General features: G+C 36.5%; 4 protein-coding genes across 10 annotated transcripts; 2 read left to right on the forward strand and 2 right to left on the reverse strand.

The window, feature by feature from the left end:
• Nucleotides 1–519: 519 nt before the first annotated feature.
• LOC105184785 (dynein light chain 1, cytoplasmic) lies at nucleotides 520–4,290 on the forward strand. The gene is made up of 3 exons (XM_011143804.3): nucleotides 520–932; nucleotides 2,300–2,420; nucleotides 3,093–4,290. Exons 2-3 carry the CDS (start codon nucleotides 2,313–2,315, stop codon nucleotides 3,252–3,254), a joined length of 270 nt encoding a protein of 89 aa, XP_011142106.1. The 5' UTR covers nucleotides 520–932; nucleotides 2,300–2,312; the 3' UTR covers nucleotides 3,255–4,290.
• Nucleotides 4,291–6,532: 2,242 nt separating this feature from the next.
• On the reverse strand, nucleotides 6,533–11,196 carry LOC105184784 (lipase 3). Its single transcript, XM_011143803.3, has 8 exons — nucleotides 10,988–11,196; nucleotides 10,434–10,626; nucleotides 9,895–10,009; nucleotides 8,323–8,569; nucleotides 8,050–8,208; nucleotides 7,793–7,877; nucleotides 7,476–7,618; nucleotides 6,533–6,930 (listed from the first exon to the last, which is right to left on the reverse strand). Exons 1-8 carry the CDS (start codon nucleotides 11,123–11,125, stop codon nucleotides 6,775–6,777), a joined length of 1,236 nt encoding a protein of 411 aa, XP_011142105.1. The 5' UTR covers nucleotides 11,126–11,196; the 3' UTR covers nucleotides 6,533–6,774.
• Nucleotides 11,197–13,174: 1,978 nt separating this feature from the next.
• Nucleotides 13,175–16,460, forward strand: LOC112589448 (uncharacterized). 3 transcript variants are annotated; one of them, XM_025302741.1, is made up of 4 exons: nucleotides 13,175–13,194; nucleotides 13,664–13,952; nucleotides 14,204–14,318; nucleotides 14,550–15,034. In XM_025302741.1, the coding sequence occupies exons 2-4, from the start codon at nucleotides 13,850–13,852 to the stop codon at nucleotides 14,641–14,643; spliced, it is 312 nt and encodes a 103-aa protein (XP_025158526.1). In that variant the 5' UTR covers nucleotides 13,175–13,194; nucleotides 13,664–13,849; the 3' UTR covers nucleotides 14,644–15,034. The 3 variants fall into 3 exon arrangements, with proteins under 3 accessions (XP_025158526.1, XP_025158525.1, XP_025158527.1); XM_025302740.1 differs by lacking the exons at nucleotides 13,175–13,194; nucleotides 14,550–15,034 and adding exons at nucleotides 15,041–15,216; nucleotides 15,584–16,460; XM_025302742.1 differs by lacking the exons at nucleotides 13,175–13,194; nucleotides 14,550–15,034 and adding exons at nucleotides 15,041–15,216; nucleotides 15,584–16,079.
• Nucleotides 16,461–16,668: 208 nt separating this feature from the next.
• LOC112589447 (putative nuclease HARBI1) lies at nucleotides 16,669–18,442 on the reverse strand. Of its 5 annotated transcripts, XM_025302739.1 has the most exons (5): nucleotides 18,077–18,442; nucleotides 17,874–18,009; nucleotides 17,595–17,760; nucleotides 16,929–17,334; nucleotides 16,671–16,796 (listed from the first exon to the last, which is right to left on the reverse strand). In XM_025302739.1, exons 3-5 carry the CDS (start codon nucleotides 17,673–17,675, stop codon nucleotides 16,690–16,692), a joined length of 594 nt encoding a protein of 197 aa, XP_025158524.1. In that variant the 5' UTR covers nucleotides 17,676–17,760; nucleotides 17,874–18,009; nucleotides 18,077–18,442; the 3' UTR covers nucleotides 16,671–16,689. The 5 variants fall into 5 exon arrangements, 4 of the variants coding, with proteins under 4 accessions (XP_025158523.1, XP_025158521.1, XP_025158520.1 ...); XM_025302738.1 differs by having other exon boundaries at nucleotides 16,669–17,334; nucleotides 17,920–18,009; XM_025302736.1 differs by having other exon boundaries at nucleotides 16,669–17,334; nucleotides 17,595–17,752.
• Nucleotides 18,443–18,854: the final 412 nt, after the last annotated feature.

Raw genomic sequence — 18,854 nt, forward strand, 5'->3', positions numbered from 1 at the left:
AGAAAAGATGAGCGTTTGAAGTGTTTGTTTGAAGAAAGAAGAGTACTGATATACTATCAGTTTTTAAGTTATTATTTTACAGACGAATATAGAACTAAGTAGAACCAAATATTATTTTCGAGTGATATCAATTATCATTTAGATAATCAATCGAATCTTATTAGAACCTTTGCTTCCTTCTTCAACTTTGCTCTTGAATCTCTCTAGCAATTCTGCGCATACTCCCTCGTTCTCTTTATCTATTATTATTTATAACCCGAGGTCTATTATTTTTATCCGATGTCTCCATACTTCCATTCACTTCTTGTATACGCTCCACTCCCCCTGGACGTTCGATCGTACGCTTATCATCTCACTTGGAGAGAGCAGATAACGAGACACATGCAACACATGCGGTCAAGACTAGCAGAACTCGCCGATAGACGCGCGAGAGCGGCTCGCGTCTCCCGAGATGGCTGATTCATTTCTATATCTCGACGGGGACTCGCGGATTCGCAGTGCGGGAGTTCCACCCGCGTGGAGCATTCATCTGTCCGTGCGTTTCGTTTGTTCGCGCGTCGCTCGCGTGATGCATGCTGGGACGATAGAAGACCCTGATAGAAGACCCTGTCGGCCGGCCAATCACAGGCCGGTGTCGCGCGCGACTTGGCCGCACTACTCGCAGTCCGGAGCCCGATTCGCCGCGGAGGTACCGTATCTCTCTCGAGGCCCGTAGGAGCCAACGAGCGCAAAATCTCCCCGAGTGTGAAACAGCAGCAGCAACCGAACGGCAATAACGTCGTCCATCGTTTGATCACGCGTCTATCGTCGCGTCTCCAAATCATCGTTGTCGCGAATTGCAACGCGCGCGTTAAATAACGTATTCGCGGCTATTCACGGACCGGAGGGCGAGCCCGTTTGTGATCCGCCGGAGACAGTGTCAACGAGACAAGGTAAAGAAAACACGGGATACGCGAGAGCGTCTCGTCGCGTCGCGTCGCGAATCTCTGTGGATATGCGGCGGCACTCGATTACAAAGTCATCGTCGTCGATCGTCGCGGTGGTGGCGGCGGCGGCAGCGGCGGCGGCGGCGGCCGCGGCCGCCACCGCCGCCGTCGCCGCCGCCGCCGTCATCGTCGTCGAGAGCCTGGCTCATCGCCGGGATTCGTTCGAGCACGTTCTGGTCTTGCGTCAGATGCGGCTCGGGGATGCTCCGCCGGAGACGGCGAAGCAACCGTCCTCGTCGTCTTCGTCGCCACCGCCACTACCACCACCATCACCACGGTCGTCGTTGCCACCGTCGCCGTCGTCGACGACACGACGAGCGGCATCGTTGCGCGACCCACTTTCGCGCGGCTCCGTGCTCTCGCGTGCCGGCCGAATTAGCATTTTCTTTATTGTCTCATATCGACAAAACACCGTCCTCCCGCGTTTCGCCCTCCTCTTCCTCCTCCTCCTCCTTTAATCATATACTCTGTTCTATCCTGTTCTCACTCTCTCTTTCTCTCACACCTCCCGTCCCTCGTTCTCTTTCTTTCACTCTGTCGTCTCTGCTCTATTCGCGCTACTTTATCTCTCTCTCTCTCTCTCTCTCTCTCTCTCTCTATCTCTCACTCACTTGCTTTCTCTCTGTCTCCTATTCTCTATTTGTGCCTCGCACCGAGATTCGCGGCAATAGCAGTAGAATTCTCGCTCCCTTACCCTTTCTCTCTCTCTCTTTCTCCCTCCCTTCCTTCCCTCTCTCTTTTTCTCACCTCCTGTCTCCCCACCTCTATTTCTACGTCTGTCTCTGTCTTGCTTGGATCTAGTGCTGCACGCACACAACTAAAGTATTGTCATGCCGGCGTTGGATGTACACGCTACTGTCAAAGTCGTGCGCTTTCCGCGATCCAGGTTTATCCGTTCAATTTCTCAATTACATTTTTTTAATAGCGTACGCATGATCGCGTTACATTGGCGAGGCCCGCGTCAATATGCCGTTAATTAGCATGTCTCACCTGCGTGACATTTAACTCCAATTGGCTCTAAACACCGATAATGTCATTTATAAATAAGCTGTTTATTTTGAAAGTGATATAAATCTAGATGAAAGAGACACATCACATCGATTAATGATTATATTTTGTTTAAGTCATGCTATTTTCAAATTATTTAATGGTTCCCTGTGTGTGTATATGACTGTATGTACAAATATATAATTCTTATCGTGATTTTGCCAAGGCAAGTTTGATTAGTTCTTGTATAATATTAGTATTAAAAATATACTTTATTGTGAACAATGGCGGTATACCGTGTGACCATGATTTTCTCTATGTTTCAGGACAATAGAAAAAATGTCGGACCGAAAGGCTGTAATCAAGAATGCAGATATGTCAGAGGAGATGCAGCAGGATGCTGTAGACTGTGCTACTCAAGCACTTGAAAAATATAATATAGAAAAGGTATATATTCCTTCTATCTTATGTTATAAATGTACTAGGTAACCTATTTTCTGAATATTATTGAAGAGCATGCTGGGAATGTGTAAGACACGATCAAAATATATATAGATACTTAGGTATATTTAGTCTTTGTTCTATCATGTCTTGTCCAATGACAATAATAGCACAAATCATATTTTGTGGGCACTTGACTATGATAATTGGGTGTCTATGAGATTTGATTTAAATGGTCCATTGGAGTCTAAACAATTCTACTAGGCATGTAATGTATGTTAAAATAATGCTTTATTTGATTAATTGCATTTTGACGAAAAAAGGTACAGTTGCATGTGTATACACATATAAAAATCTATAATAAAAGAAATTAATATAGAATGTTACGATAAAGCAAATAATTAATAAAGAGAATGTTAAATATTAATTTTAAGTAGTACAGATGAAAGGATCCATTCATTTCATAAGAATTTAGTAATATAAAATGGGAAGCTTCAATTAAAAGCAAATAACATCTAAATATGATTATCTAAATTGCATAAAAATATTTTTTCGAAAACTTGTCATTCCTTATGTATATGAGGTATACTAGTGAAATTGTTAGATCAATATCATTATTGATTTTACCATTAATATTATATATTGCCATCAGCTTATATTGATATTGGCCTTTTTCAGGATATTGCGGCATATATCAAGAAAGAGTTTGACAAGAAGTATAACCCAACGTGGCATTGCATTGTAGGACGTAATTTCGGTAGCTATGTGACGCATGAAACAAGACATTTTATCTATTTCTATCTGGGTCAGGTAGCCATTCTCCTGTTTAAGAGCGGATAAGCTGATTTCTATTCTCTTTTCTCCATCCTTCCTTTTCTCCTCCCTTCCTCCCTTCCTTTCTCCTCATCTTCTCGCTCACTATGCGAAAACAAAAGTTTACATTTAAAATCACCAAACATGTGTAAAAGGACCTTCAGTATGTGTATGTATACATAACAAAAATTTCTTTTAAAACTAATGCATGCGCCCGATAAATGAGCGATAAAAGAAATGTGAACGTTCTGACTTGAATACTGTTTATCGTTATGTAAGTGGGAGTATAAAACACGGATAAATTCTGTGGAGAAACTTTGAAGGGTAGGGAAATGAACTGGAAAGCAAAAAAAATGAATAAGATGACATACAACCTTACATGTTACATGTACTTTGTATGCCAACAAGTTTGTTGTGTTGTTTTATATTAGGTAATATGCAAAACGGTTGAGTTCAATACTGGCGATTTTAAATTAGCAAATTTTAGCGTAATTGTTTAATAATAGTGTTCAAGAACACTAAGTGCACTATATATATATATAAAATATATATATAAATATATACTTCGCGTTAGGTGGATTCGCAAGTGAAATATTTTGCTTGATTCTCTACACAAATGCGAGAATACACAGTACCCAGTAAGGTAATCGCCAATAATGAATGTAACTCCCGCTCGTGATTGATTGAAACCGTTATTTTATATTATTTGAAAAAAAACCATCATATTGTATCCCTTATGTACTGCGCATCGATCATAACCGATTCCTTATATTTACTTTAACATGACAATTTCGGTTAGTTTAAGGACTTTCAAAAGGATCGAAAAAAAGGAAAAGAAAAGAAAGCTCAATCTCGTCGTACGATGATACCGTCGTACACGTAATACTCTAACAACTTTTTTTCCATGTAAAACTAACATGCTATTGAATAACGATGTACGACTCGTTCATTGCTACCTTCACAATTTTTTATATTGTGCACAGAGACTAATGCAAGAAGTTTTATCTCGAGGCGATGTATACTTAGGGAAAAAACTATTCGTTTCCAGAAAGAGAGAGAGAGAGAGAGATATCATATTTCTGCCCGATTAAATTCTATCTTTTATGTAATATTAAACACTCCATATTATGGTACTTATACATACATATATATATAATAAAATACATATATAGATTATACATTATATAATATACTATTTATATATAGTGCAATCTTTCAAACGATTTTTCATGCAGTATTTGATTATCGTAAACGTTGCTACATTGTTCAAATTTTAGACTGACTATTAAATATTATCAAAAGTACTACCAGCGTGCAATGTCTTTTTTTTTCTCGCAGCAACAGCTCGCTATGCCACTTTTTATAAGCAGCGAATACAATTTAAGCAGTCAGAAAGTGCTCGAAGTTAGAATCACGACAATTGAAGAAAAAAAGAGCAAAAAAGAAAAGAAATCGAATCCTGTACCGAAGATCGACTGAAAATACCTGAACTGATATGTTATAACGCCTTACGTTTCTTTTTTTATTTATTTATTGTTGTGTATATACATATATATATATACATATATATATATAAATAGATATATTCCAGCGACTTTATTCAAACAAAAATTGCATATATAAATAGTAGCAGAATGATCTGTATCTTTACGGTGTTATACACGATGATGTACATTATGCTTTCGCCGTACTTGCTACATGAAATCGGTTCAAGAAGCACCGCTAAATAGGCTCGGAATAAAATCGACGGTAGCTGTTAAAATGCCTATTGTACTTCGTACGTTATATATACTTATATACATACGCACATATATGTATATGTATATATATATACACACACATACATCCCGAGGTGCCGAGCGAAGAATGCTGTTAAGGTGACGGTGATCCGTATTCGCTTATTTTGCTGACTTCAGGACCACAGCTTCCGACGCGTTTTCTCAAACCAAAATAGTGCGAGGTACCGGAAATGAAATAAAACTATTTTTCGTATAACTCGAAGATGCATACAAGCTGATAAGCGAAATACGAATGCGGTTAGCACGGCAATATTCGTATTTCATGGAGGATCGAGCTTGCTCGGTGGAAATCCGTTCCGTACCACCGAGAGATATTTTGAGAGATATCTTCGCGATTAAATAACATGCAGAAGATGCGGTAAAAGCAGACGAATATTATTGTGCTTAACAATAAAAACGAATTCCACACGAAACGATGCATTTTACCTTTCTCTAAACTCGTAACTTTCCATGCGCTAAATGTTGTATAACGTACGATGTAAAAACAAGGCTATTGCGGAGAGCGATATTAAACATCACGAGGTGGAATTTTGTTCAAAAATTATGACGCCAAAAATGGAGAGAGAGAGTGAGCTGCGGTCGCGAACACATATGCATACACGCGTACTCACACGTGTCTATGCACACGATATTGCGTGCAGAACATCAATAATGCGTTGTTCGATAAAATTCAACCTTGTGACTTGCAATATACGGAGTAGCTAACTAGGTAATTACCTGTTATGTTTCGCATCATTTGCGTAACTTTGTTAGACTCGTTTATCACGTTTCCCGTATAGGAACTATAAATATCTATTGTGTTCTCTCATGCCGTTCGCATGTATGTCCAACGTTACATGAGCACGTGTGCGGAATTCGATACTTGCGCTTCCTGCTTGGGACTTCCTAATGAGAGTTGCTTTCTTATCGTTAGCGTCTACGGATTTTTCATTTCATTCATTATATTGTAGTTAATAATGTATACGATGTATTTATCAATATTCGTTTCGGCTTTTCATCACTACATTATTCGATCACTAACACAATTACATATTTATCAATTTGCAAAATTACTTATGAACTAAAATTGACATGAATATTCTACAGATAATTCCTTTTAGGAAATATTAAGTATCCAAACGTCTTAAGTCTATGCTAATTATCTTTGATAATTAGGAAAACAGATTGATAAGAATTATCGGTATACTCGATGGATATTGAAAGACGCGACTTATTTGTAATTGTTCTATATTATATATCTATTAACCAAATTTATAAATTTAAGTCTCAAGTGGAACTTTCATTACATTCGATATCACAGTAAAAAATTTTTATTCTTCAAAATGCAATCTTTGGCTATATGTCTGAGCAGATTGTACGAGGGTTAACAAGAAATTGGCGAGAAACTTAATTCAGAAAGAAAGAGCTGATATATCACATATGCATGGTATGTCAGAATGTAGATGTAAGCGCGAAAAAATTTAGATCTCAGTTTGATCATCGCACACTTACATCTGCCTTCTGGTGTTATTTCCATCCAGAATACGCTTTAAAATTAAATTATACAACCGTAGAAACAACACATATGTCTCGTGAACATCTTGAAATAGTGAAAATGAATGAACGAAGGTGATGATGCAATAAAAAATCCTTTCGTTCGATACTTTTACAATCGCCGTACAAAATCCAGTCTTTTATAGAAAGCAAGTTACTTTTTGACCTTCGTCTTATTTTTTAGCCTTCGCTTGGTCCATCATAGATGTCGTAGTTTAATCCTTGAAGCGCGTCATTAAGCTCAGTATCTTGTCGTATAAGAGTGTATCCACGTCCTTAGCCCACATGTAGTCCAAATGATTGAATTTGTCATGCGGCACTCGGAATTTGCCGAAAGGTTTGCCTAACTCTTTGTATAACTGATGCACGTCCTGCGGAGAGAATCGATATGATGTAAGTGTGATGAGAAGATTGGCGCAACAAAATGATGTTATACACAGATCCATTTAACTCGAGTGTCTTGGATATTTTTCAGAATATTCAATCTTTCCAAAAAATGTTTAATATATAAGCTTGCACGGTGCTGTATAGTTATAATTGATCTCGCCCTCCTTTTCTTCCTCTTTTCTTCCTTGGCAAGGTATCCGTACAAGCTCGTATCTTTTTATTTTTTGGAAGCAATTCACATCTCGAGGAATATGTCTGTACCCAAAAAGAGAGAAGAAGCCCGAGATACTTGCATGATTTACAGTCTAAGTTCTAATATATCCGATAATATTCGTGGAAAAATCTTTTAATCTTTCCTCAGGTTTAAGAGAGTTCCCGTTACCATTAGACGTTTTTGTGGACGCTTTCGCGTTTCCATTATTGAATCTGATAAATCTGATGGATATTGCTTTATTTTCTCTTAAGATGCAGACACATTGACGTTTGAACGTTGAATTGAATGGATCACCCCGTGCAAAAAGATACAAACCTCGACGTCTGCTAGCCAGTCGTTGGAGCTGTAGTGCAGTGAAATCGGCACTCGGATTTTACTTAGATCGTATTTCGGTGGAAATATCCTGTTATAGATGCCCAAGTTACCGAAAAATCCATAATCGAACTGTCGAAACTTGCCTGATGAAAAATCGAAACTGTTGTTACGTTGTGTTTCTTGTTTTATTTTTAAGAGGGGAAGATAGATTTAAGTACGCAAACTTTTCGCTATATTTGCGCAAAGAACGAATGCAGGCAGGCGGGCGGGCGGGCGGGCGGGCGAACGAGCGAGCGAGCGAGCGAGCGATTGCTTACCAGAATTAATGAGTTGCGCATAATGTACGAATTGCTTCGTGGCTGCACCAGCAGGAACATGTCCGAGGACTATCGGCAGAAGGGTCTGCAAGAGTGATAGAGTAACACATAAGTATATGCAGAATGTTTTCCAACCCTAAGATTGATTACCAGTAGATGACTATCACTGTTGGTATTTATTATTCGGACACATGTTTTGTATCATTACGACACTTCATATCTAAAAACACAACTAAGCGATAACACATATATCGTACCTTGTTGAATTGATCGCGGTCGTATCCACCGATTAAGAAAAGCATGTTCGAGCACAATGGCTGCGTGATAGCATCCTTCGCGCACACTAACGCCTGAAATTTCTGCATGGCTTCGTTCGTAGGCTCGAATTCGTACTGACCGATTAATTTCGCCACCAACTGCATCGGGATTATTATTACCATTAGATATTATTACCGCGTATACACGTGTGCGTTAAGAAATCATAGAGCAGAAACCGCCGATTTGTCTGTGAAATTCGGCGAGCTACATACGTCGATCGGTGTGGAGAATACCGCCAGCAGCCGGAAAATAGGACTTATCATGTTGGAGCAATAAACCACCGGAGCCATGGCGAACATTGCGTGGATTTTGTTCTGGTACTCGGGTAGCTGCGCTGACATGACGAAGAAGGTGGTGGTGCCCTGGCTGTGCCCCAAGTAGAACAGCTTCTCGCGACCGGTGGTCTTCAGGATATAATCTATCATCGTCGGGAGATCACGCGTAGCGATCTCGTGCCAGCTACAAACACATAGGAGACTCGATGAAGTATGTCCATGCCAGCGAATAATGAGTTCATGTTGATTTCGTAGAAATTATGTATGCGAAGATGAATTGCGACTTGATCGCGAAAGATCGAAAAGCTTTGGTCGAAAATATAGAGCTTTCAGCTAAGCGATATTACAAGAAAGAAACCAGATTCAAGAGATAAGGATTTCCGCAATAAAATTCTACCTGCTCGTTAAGTACCGGCGAGAGCAAAGCATCGTCTGCTTTCATATTTCTTTATTTTCAGTTGTATAAATGCGTCATTGTGCAAGTGCATCTTTTTAATTTTACGAATCCCAATGTTGATACAATATTTTATGTCTATATTTATTTTTATGCCTACAGAAACGATATTTGAAGAAACTCGATCGAATCTTAAATAAATTTTACTCGCTTCAGATTACATTCCTCAAGTTGCTTAATATTTTTTAGAGATTGTCTCGTGCCTGAGATGTTCGTTGTGACATTATCTTCATATTATCGTGTCCAAACAATCGCTTTTCTAATCGGGATAACACAATCGAAAGAATTCCTTTTGATCGAAATAATACGAGATAATATTAATTACCAACAAAAGCGACGATCTTTTTTTGCAAATTCAGAACGGTGCAATAAATGCAGAATCAAAACAATAGCACTCGAATCGAGTTATCAGCCTATCGCGAATGTTTATCAACGCGATTGTGCTTGCATCAGTTATTCGCGACAACGCGAAGAGATTTTCCGCGGGCTGCTCCGAAAGATGAGGGACGATTGGCGGCGAGAATTAAATTAAAAGAAAAATTGCCAAACTCGGCCAAAGGTTATAGGGAAGAGAGAGAAATAATTATCATGATTATTACATGTTCATTATTGTCTAATATTAATATTGATCTACTATGAAATACTGTGAAGTGGGAAAACATTAGTCACGATTGTTTTATTGTTATCACGATGTTATCATGCCCTGAGATATGATTATTTGTGCGCGGAGATTCGCGTACGTGAAAAAGTTAATATATAATAAAGATTAGTTCTCCCTTTTTCTCTTTCTCTCTGTGCGCGCTTTAATCCCTTCCATTGAACGGTAAAAGGATTGAAGAGTGTTCGAAGATAAGATTGCAAATATTGATTGAAACAAGTTTCGAGACGTTGAATTGAAACTTTAGACGCGCGCTGTATGTTTGTATGTTTTGCGTCTTATTTTCAGCTTATTTTCAATGCGCACGCGTATAATGTATGTTAATTAAATATGTAATATGTGTGTATGTGTGTTTTACATTTACGTGTATCACGTGTAATATATATACAAGTCTCACCTAAAATTCCAATAATCCTCCTTTGCGATCGACGGGTTCTTGTGGGTACGGGAATACATACTGCCGCGCACGTTGCCGAGCCACACATCGTATCCCGCGTCCGACAAGATGAATCCTGAAATTCCATTTTGAATATTCAGTCCGAAGTGAAAATGTAAAATATCCGGGATAAAGTACGGATGAGTTCTACAAAAAAAAAAAAAACCCACGACAACAGTCGCATAATCAGTTTCAGAGAGCGAAAGAATGCATCGGCCATCGAATTTTGTAACGCCTCTCTTCAAAGACAATCCAATCGGCTTGAAGTAAAAACAAAGATACAAACTTGTAATGGATACGTTAATAATTCAATTAATATCCAACAATTTGCACTCAACGACAATGATAATAATGAATCCAAGGATAATTTTGATGACCGTTCCATCAGTCATCGATTTAAGGACAAATTAAGACAGATGAATGTTTCATTCGGGAATAAGACGACAATATCCGTAGTTAGGTAGACGTTAAAATGCTTTATTCGAAGTGTGTCTTCTTACCAAGACTTTTCTTAGGTTCAGAAAGCACCCACACTGCCGAGCTAGCCAATAGACCGTGCATCACTAACGCAACAGGTCTTTGCTCAGTGGAATTCGTTCTCCCTACTATGCGATGTAGTTCCAAAATGTAACCGTCGGGCGTAATTACTACATGCTTCTCAGGTTTGTAGTGATATTTCTCAATCAGTTCCATCTGCGCAAAGAAATACGATAATACTTGAATTTTCCGAATGCAAAATCGGCGGATCGGCCTGGAATTAAATTCCTCTCCGTATTTTACTTATCAATTAATTATAACTTATTACGTAAATTACTATTTACGTAAAGCAATTTATGTCAAAATATTGGCTGCGGTTCTTACAAGCCAGGCATTTCTCTTTCAATTTTTTCCTCTTGCTCTCCTCATTATTTCAACTTTAGTTGATTGGGCAATTTTCCAGAATTTACTTTGTTAATTGGTATTTTCACATTCTTCGACAACAATTATTGGTTATTTTGTTCCCAAGTAGCGCGAGGAAAATTCAATGTTTGACAGAACTGTAAAATGAACTTACAGTATTGAGCTTCGCGTCCGGCGGTAAATCTTCGTTGAGTTTCAATTTCGCCAAATTCTCGTCGGCCAATATTCGGAGTTCAGGATCTAGCGTCGCGTTCGCGAACGCCAGGATCGTGAAAAGGAGAACGGTCAACATCTTCGATTGCCCAATGGACGAGGTAAAGATCGTCGTCGGTGGACGCGAGCGTGCCGACTTGTGCAATTTTCTGAATAAGCGCGCCGTATATATGGCTTCGCGCGGTTTTACGGAATGCTCTACACTCTTTGCTTCCGTGCTGGTCTTATCGAGAGTTTCATCTGTTAATCTACCGTAATTTCGACTGATAATACGCCGATGACGGTGATCAACGTCAATCGTGATTGAGTGTCACGGAAAATGGAAAATAGTAACGTTCGATAAGACTGTCAAAGATGATTGACTGTTTATTCGCTGTGCGATTGCACAATTTGTTTGCATCGACGTGCGCACAGGTACAGCGTCGCGCGCGGATATTTGTGCGTTCGTATGATTTTATCAGACCGAGATTGTTTCTCAAACGAATCAGCTGATTGGTATTGCCTGCACAATGCTTTCTGTTAATATGACAGATTATGAAATCGCCTGTCATTCCCGACTGCGATTTTAACTGAGATTGCACGGGTCACTGATTTCTATCACTTTCGATCGGTTCTTTGGATCGGTTTACAGATCATTTTAATATCGTATGTATTGACTAATTCTGAATTAGACCCGCAATGATTTTAAATTAATAAGTCGCAAAGATACCCAGCAAACACAATATTACATGTAACGTGCATGTTAGTTGTAATTTCCTATTCAACAATATAATTATTATATAACATATGTGTTATATAACAGTTATATTGTTGAGTAGGAAATTACAATATGTATTTGCTGGATAGCTACTGGCAGTTGAAATAATTGCGATTTAGCCTATATCAACAATAGATCACAATGAAATATCATTGGGCTGTGCTTGACGCAGATTGTTAATTATCTGGATAAGAAATGATAAAGAAATAAGATATTGGGATTCTTGAAGATATTCTTATCTTTGATACTTACGATGAATTTAATACATCTGTAGCAGAATACAAGTTTGTATGTGCAGGATTGTGCATTAAATGCAATCAATATATCAATTACACACATACTTCATTTCTATGAACTTGATTTTAGCTTATATCATAGGGATCGGAAGAACCTTCAGAAGATTTTAGCCGTCGCTCCATGTTTATTAAAAAGTTATTAACACAAATGAAGATGTTCGTAAATAACATTTAGGCCGGTATTCATAGTCAGGTCTTATATTTAAGCCTGACTGAAAAACCTGAGAGCGGCATTTTCTGTGACACTGACTTTCCGCACTGGGAAAGGACATGGGAAATGCCATCTGCATCCATTTTGAGAGGGGAATTAGGGCCAGAGCGCAGACTTCTGCATAACGCATAAAGCCCTAAACACAATGCAACAGGCAATAAGAATAAAAATAGACCAATCACAATCGACTATTACAAGAATAATCTGTTGTGATTGGTCTATTTTTATTCTTATTGCCTGTTGCCTGGCATTGTGCAAGGGGCCTAAAGCCCGTATCAGACTATGGATTGGGATTGAGATTAGATTGAAATTTGACCAATTGAAAAAGAGAAAATAATCTCAAGTATAGTAAACTTACTCCTGATTGGTTAAATTTCAATCCAATACTCAATCCCAATCCGTAGTCTGATACGGGCTTTATACACAACGCATATAAGAGAATCAACAAATCAGAGTTCTTCATTTCTGTCCTGAGGAGGGGAATGAAGAGCTCTGATTGGTTGATTCTCTTATGCGTTGTGTATTATGCGTTATGCAGAAGTCTGTGCTCTGGCCCTTAAGCCCTAAACACAATGTCAGGCAACAGGCAATAAGAATAAAAATAGACTAATCACAATAGATTATTCTTTTAATAGTCGATTGTGATTGGTCTATTTTTATTCTTATTGCCTGTTGTCTGGCATTGTGTTTAGGGCTTTACGATGCTACATCCATTTTCAGGTTTCGGTGGTAAAATCTACATGTGGTGGAAGTCCATGCTACATCCATCGCTTTCAGGCGGTTTATGTCCGTGCTACAACCACAGTTGCCACCTTTATGCCAGACTTTGCCTGAAGGTCTAGAAAAGCGGGGCGGGGGGAGGGAGGGAGCAGGAACAAATAAAAGTACGTATTATTAAAATATTAAATCTTCGAATACATTAACATGTTAAGTTCGAACTAAACGTCGTGTGATACTAATAATCATTATAAAATTAAACATTATTTATATTTTAACGAACATGTGTATACACTAATATTACATAATTATAAAAAATGATATGAAAAAATACGCACTACCCAATAAAATATTTTGATATATTAACATAATACTATGTTTAAATTAAATATATAGGGTGTCCGGTAATTAGCTGCTAAGCCGAGGTGTGAAGGTAGATTGGTTTAAAACAAACATAAAAGTCCCATACTGTTTTGCAAGATTCGCAATCTGACAGTCTTTAGTATTATATCGTCGACGATATTTTACTTCGTCGATGATATTGCTTCGTCGGTTCTATTACCTCGCTGTTACCAACGATTTTTATTAGTGTCTTGTCGTTGGAAGAGATCTTTCAATTTTGTATATATTTTATAGCGTTTTTCATTGGGATGCACTGAGTGCGCATTAAGAACTCGTGGAGTTTAGGCGACACTACCCGAGTTTACCGACAGTGCAAGTTTTTTTGCACGCCCAATGAAACACTTATGACTTAATGAGTGCGCATAAGAACCGATTCGCCTCGGATTGAAAGAAAATATATGCATTAACGTAAACTTCACTATGGAACAATCAGAAGAATTAAGCATTTCTTTCAAAGTCAATAATGACATGCTCTCGTTAAAACTTCTATCAAGCGAAACAGAGTTATACAATAAAATAATGAGTAAGTATAGAATTATATAGGACTTGCATGATTTTGGATTTTGAGGTTATTCCCGTAGTATAAATAAATTATCGGCAAAGACATATGTACTTATGTACATAATAGTTTTTGGATATTGTCTACTCGAAAAACTTGAATGCATATATAACCCCTTGTAAAGCTTGTAAAACACAATTCATTTGATATTCAAAAATATATACATAAAAGAATATTAACTGAATATTATTGATTCTTGTGTCAATTAATTTCAGATGACGATACCTATAGCATACAATATATAAAACTTATGATTAAAAATGGATTGTGTGTTCTACATGGAAGCGAAAATCAGAAAATTGAAGAAATATCTCGAGTGATTGAAGATGAGTAAGTAAAATTTTTTTGAGATGTATTAATTGCAAGCTATCAAAATCTTCCGAAAAAGCACATTAAGAAGTTAAGAGCAAAGTTTATTTTATAAAATATAATTACCATTTTATTTTACAAGTTTACTTTAAAAAAATAAGTAAGTTTACTTTAGGGTAAACAGGAACTCTTCAGTTTCTTACATACATATATTAATTCCAAGCAATCTTGTTTTTCATTATTTCTTCAAAGAATCAAAGTTCTACAGAATTCAAATGTACACAACAGAAAAAAAATTAAAAAAAAAATAAAGGGTAAGTCAGAGGACCTCTGCAACGAACTTTGACAAATTGTTTGGAAGGTCATTCTGAGTAAAAAATGTTATATGAACACAGGTCCTATTCTTAATATTTACATAGTTACAGAAGTTGTAAAATTTAGGTGACATGTACAGTTATGAAATGAATTATGCATTTATTTCTTCAAGTATCCTTGCGGACAGTTTACAGGAGTTGTTCAAAGTGTTTATTCTGAATCTGATTACTTTTATTACACCATCGTAGCAGTGATTGTCAAATTCTGTCGAACATTTGAGGTCTGTAAATATTAAGAATAGGATCTATATTCATATGACATTTTTTAATCAGAATGACTTTCCAAACAATCTGTCTAAGTTTGTTGCAGAGGATCCTTACTCACCCTGTATATGGCAGTGTAAAATGTCAATATATTTTGTATTACAGAGAACAATTGATATTCCACGCGAATATTCATGGTGATAATCGCAGCAATGAAGATCAGCTATCGGAGTAGAATAAAGAAAATGAAGCACTCATGTTTGAATCCTTTGAATCACAGGAATATGATCAGAATGAATCACAATCGCAGGAGTACGATAAAAAAGGAAAGAAGAGTAGCGGTAAATCTGTTTTAATAAAGCATTTACGACTATTCATAGCACTATGATAATGTACTATAAAATATGGTATTTGTTATATTCGAGCAGAAAATGAATACGATACGAAACGAAGAATGATACGTTAATAAATATAATCTAAATATGTTATTAACAAATAAAATACATACAATATATATGTATAATAGAATATATATAAATATAATATAAATGAAATAAATATAATATGAAAAATGTAATATAAAATATAAAAGATTTTTTAAAATCTTTGACTTCACAAAATTTTTACATTATTGTAATACCTACTAATAGGTTTACTGGTGCTATAATGTAGACTATTGTATTAATCATTAAACAACGTGATTTTCAGATTACTGGAGCAATTCAGGAACATCGTTTCTTCTCGATAAATATGAAACATATATGTCGGATATTGGTCCCATGAAAAAATTCAAAACTAAAAAATTGATGTGGGCGCAAATTTCAAAAGATATGCTGACGATGTTGGACGTATTAAAAACTCCTCTTCAAGTTGAAAATCGGTATAAAACCGTTCTCAAAAGGAAAAAAAAAGCAGTTGAGAACAACTCTAAATCAGGCAGCTCTAGAGAGGATGTACCATTCGAAGAAGAATTGCGTAAAATTGCTCATTCGGACGATAGTATTGAGCCCGAGGTGTTGCGAAATGCAAGGAGCGTTAAATATCCTAAATTGAATACAAGAATGTCGGAAGAAATCTGCAATGATAGTGCCTCTACACATTCTACTGATAGCTCACCACCGAAGACAAAAAAATCGAAACCAAGTGATATTGATAAAAGGATGGAATACTGGAAAAATAAAGAAGCGGCAAAAGAAAGACGTCACCAAGAAAAGTTGAATTTAATACGGGAGTTGTTCGCCAAACAAAAGTAGTGGGAACTAAAGTAAGATGATACAGAAACAAGCAAATATTAAAAAAAACCAAAGAAAGACTAATGTAAAATCAGTCTGAACCATATGTTAATATGAAAGTTCCTAACTAAAACGCTGGATGTGATATATAATTTTAATTATTTTTTTTTCTCTTATAATTTTGTACGTTTACTAATTGTATGTCTTTGTTTTTAATATTACTGGTTTTTAATATTAGCGTATGCATATTTTGATTTTCGCACTTTACGAAAGATATAGTACTGCTCAGACTATTAAGTATGAACCAGTATAAAGTAAACTTATTGTGTTATTTAATTTTAAAACAGTGTTATTTAATTTTACAATCAAACTTTTTGAAAAAGCGTGTATGTTAAAAAATTACATGTTTATGAAATAAATAAGAGATATAATATATGAATTTTGAAAAAATAATCAATATGTACGTGTTATAAAAAAAATATGCTTTGTTTTTATATATTTTGCTTTTTATTGGAAAGTATGTACTTATTTGCCACAGGACAAATAAACGTTTGATAATTTCATATTGTATTAATTTTTATTTCATGGAAAAAGTACATTCATCAATTGGTTTCTTTTTACTTCCCCTAATCTTCGTAATAGAGCTTCTTGTTGACCTCTGCCTTCATTATTATAATCTTCATTGTTTTCTATAACAATATCGACATCAAAGTTATCGTTGTTGTCTATGCATAAGTTATGCAAAACGCAACATGATGTAATAAATTTTGATATTTTATCAACAGTATGTAGATCTACTTCGATTAATTGTCGAAAACGACCTTTCAACAGTCCAAACGCATTCTCGATCAATACTCGAGTCGCAGACAGCATTTTATTAAATTGTTTATCCTTTGCAGACAGATTTCCGTAGTCTTTAAATGGTATAATAAGCCATTCTCTTATTGGATACGCTCCATCGCCTAGAATGTGATATTTTCCGCCTTCACATATTCCTGGCAACTCGTCGCATATATCTGATAATTTGAGTACGCGCGCATCGTGAATTTTCGACGGGATTCCTGTAAATGTATCTATAAATCTCTTTCGAGCATCACATATGCCCTGCAATGTTATCGAAGGGATGTCATGTCTATTTACATATGTCGATTTTATTTTGTGGGCTGGCGTTCGGACTTTAATGAAAGTCCCATCAATGCAGCCAAGAACTTTCGGAAATCCTGCAATCTTCAATTTTATATACATATACATTAAATAACTCATTAGAAAAACATACATAAAATACAATAAAGCTGAAACTAGTAGCAAATTCGCATAAGCACTGTTTAGAACTAAAGAATAATAGAAAAATTTTTAGCATTAAATAATTAATTAACAAGAAATTGACATTTATTAAATAATAATTAAAAACTACTGCTTTCATAATTCAGCTATGAATCGGCTGCTAGCTTTAGCTTCATTAAAATACATTAATTAAATATACATACTTGAAGGAATTCGTTTGCAGTATTTTCTTTGTCAGAAAATTTGATGACGTTTCCAGCTATATCGCATAGAAAATCCATCATTTTTTTATTTTGTCGAAAAATCGTTGTAGCGCATACTCCAAATCTTTGTGCAACATCTCTTAAGCACACTTTATTTCCTGCAAACCTATACAAAGTAATATTTTTTGAAATCTTTTTAATATTATATATATATATATATATATATATAATATGAGTGGTGGATGAATTAAAAACTATACATGTATATGTAAAACTTACCACAAAAAAGATAAAACGTGTGATTCAGCAGAGGACGGTTTAATACCTCCGTGGCTTGTATCACCAGAATAGAACGTCGAATTTTCGAAATTATTTATAATATCATATGCTGTTGCCCTCGAAACTGGGATTTGAACTACAACAAAAATAAAAATTACTTTCTACTTTTATTTTCACAAGCTAAATTATAACAATAAACTTACGTCGTGATCAGAATATTGATGTACTATTTGCAAAAAGTTTTTCATTTTAGGAACAATTCGCCTCGGATTTCGAAGAAAATACTCATCTTCATCACTGCTGGATGAAGATGAAAGGAAATCCGAAATTATCACATACGTTTGTTCATTCAAAACATCTCTGTTCTGCGCCGCCATGTTTTGCACTCAACCGACACCATCTCTCCGAGCTCGTGCCGAATTTGTGCACGAAAGTGCAAAAACTCGACACTACATTTTCCAATGAAACACGACGTATGATTTTAATGTGCACTGAAATTCCCAATGAACCACATCGTCCACGACTAGTGCGCATTGAGTGCGCACTCATTTTCCCAATGAAAAACGCTATTACTTATTTATATTTGTATTCTTACTAATATTTAATGTGTTTAATTATTTCAATTTGAGGTATAAGTTACAGACTGTACTCACAGACTTTAAATTTAAATGTTGAGGGATCATCATCTTTAAAGCCAGCGGCACACGGTGCTTGTTTTCGTGCTGGATTGCTTGCTGGATGAAAATACTGCGTTCTGATTGGTACATTTCCGAAGATGGATGGAAATGCACCAATCAGAACGCAGTATTTTCATTCAGCAAGCAATCCAGCACGAAAACAAACACCGTGTGCCGCTGGCTTTATATTAAGCCTGTTCGTTTTGTCTGCACTGCTGAACTGGTGCAACAAGTTGAAGTGAGAAAACCTACGTTTGTCTCACTTTAACTTAATGCATCGGTTCAGCAGTGCAGACAAAACGAA

This window comes from Harpegnathos saltator, unplaced genomic scaffold (genome assembly GCF_003227715.2).
Source record: "Harpegnathos saltator strain DR-91 unplaced genomic scaffold, Hsal_v8.6 scaffold51, whole genome shotgun sequence".
Lineage (NCBI taxonomy): Eukaryota > Metazoa > Arthropoda > Insecta > Hymenoptera > Formicidae > Harpegnathos > Harpegnathos saltator.

What these genes read in the sequence shown, in the direction of transcription:
- LOC105184785 (XM_011143804.3), top strand. Translation starts at nt 2,313, where the DNA reads ATGTCGGACCGAAAGGCTGTAATCAAGAATGCAGATATGTCAGAGGAG. An exon ending in AAAAATATAATATAGAAAAG is followed by an intron (nt 2,421 to 3,092) that starts GTATATATTCCT and finishes GGCCTTTTTCAG; the next exon opens with GATATTGCGGCATATATCAA.
- LOC105184784 (XM_011143803.3), bottom strand. Translation starts at nt 11,125, where the DNA reads ATGTTGACCGTTCTCCTTTTCACGATCCTGGCGTTCGCGAACGCGACG. An exon ending in ACCGCGATCAATTCAACAAG is followed by an intron (nt 7,878 to 8,049) that starts GTACGATATATG and finishes TCACTCTTGCAG; the next exon opens with ACCCTTCTGCCGATAGTCCT. An exon ending in ACTGGCTAGCAGACGTCGAG is followed by an intron (nt 6,931 to 7,475) that starts GTTTGTATCTTT and finishes TTCTCTCCGCAG; the next exon opens with GACGTGCATCAGTTATACAA.
- LOC112589448 (XM_025302740.1), top strand. Translation starts at nt 15,132, where the DNA reads ATGTTTGAATCCTTTGAATCACAGGAATATGATCAGAATGAATCACAA. An exon ending in AAAAGGAAAGAAGAGTAGCG is followed by an intron (nt 15,217 to 15,583) that starts GTAAATCTGTTT and finishes CGTGATTTTCAG; the next exon opens with ATTACTGGAGCAATTCAGGA.
- LOC112589447 (XM_025302738.1), bottom strand. Translation starts at nt 17,675, where the DNA reads ATGATGGATTTTCTATGCGATATAGCTGGAAACGTCATCAAATTTTCT. An exon ending in CTGCAAACGAATTCCTTCAA is followed by an intron (nt 17,335 to 17,594) that starts GTATGTATATTT and finishes ATAAAATTGAAG; the next exon opens with ATTGCAGGATTTCCGAAAGT.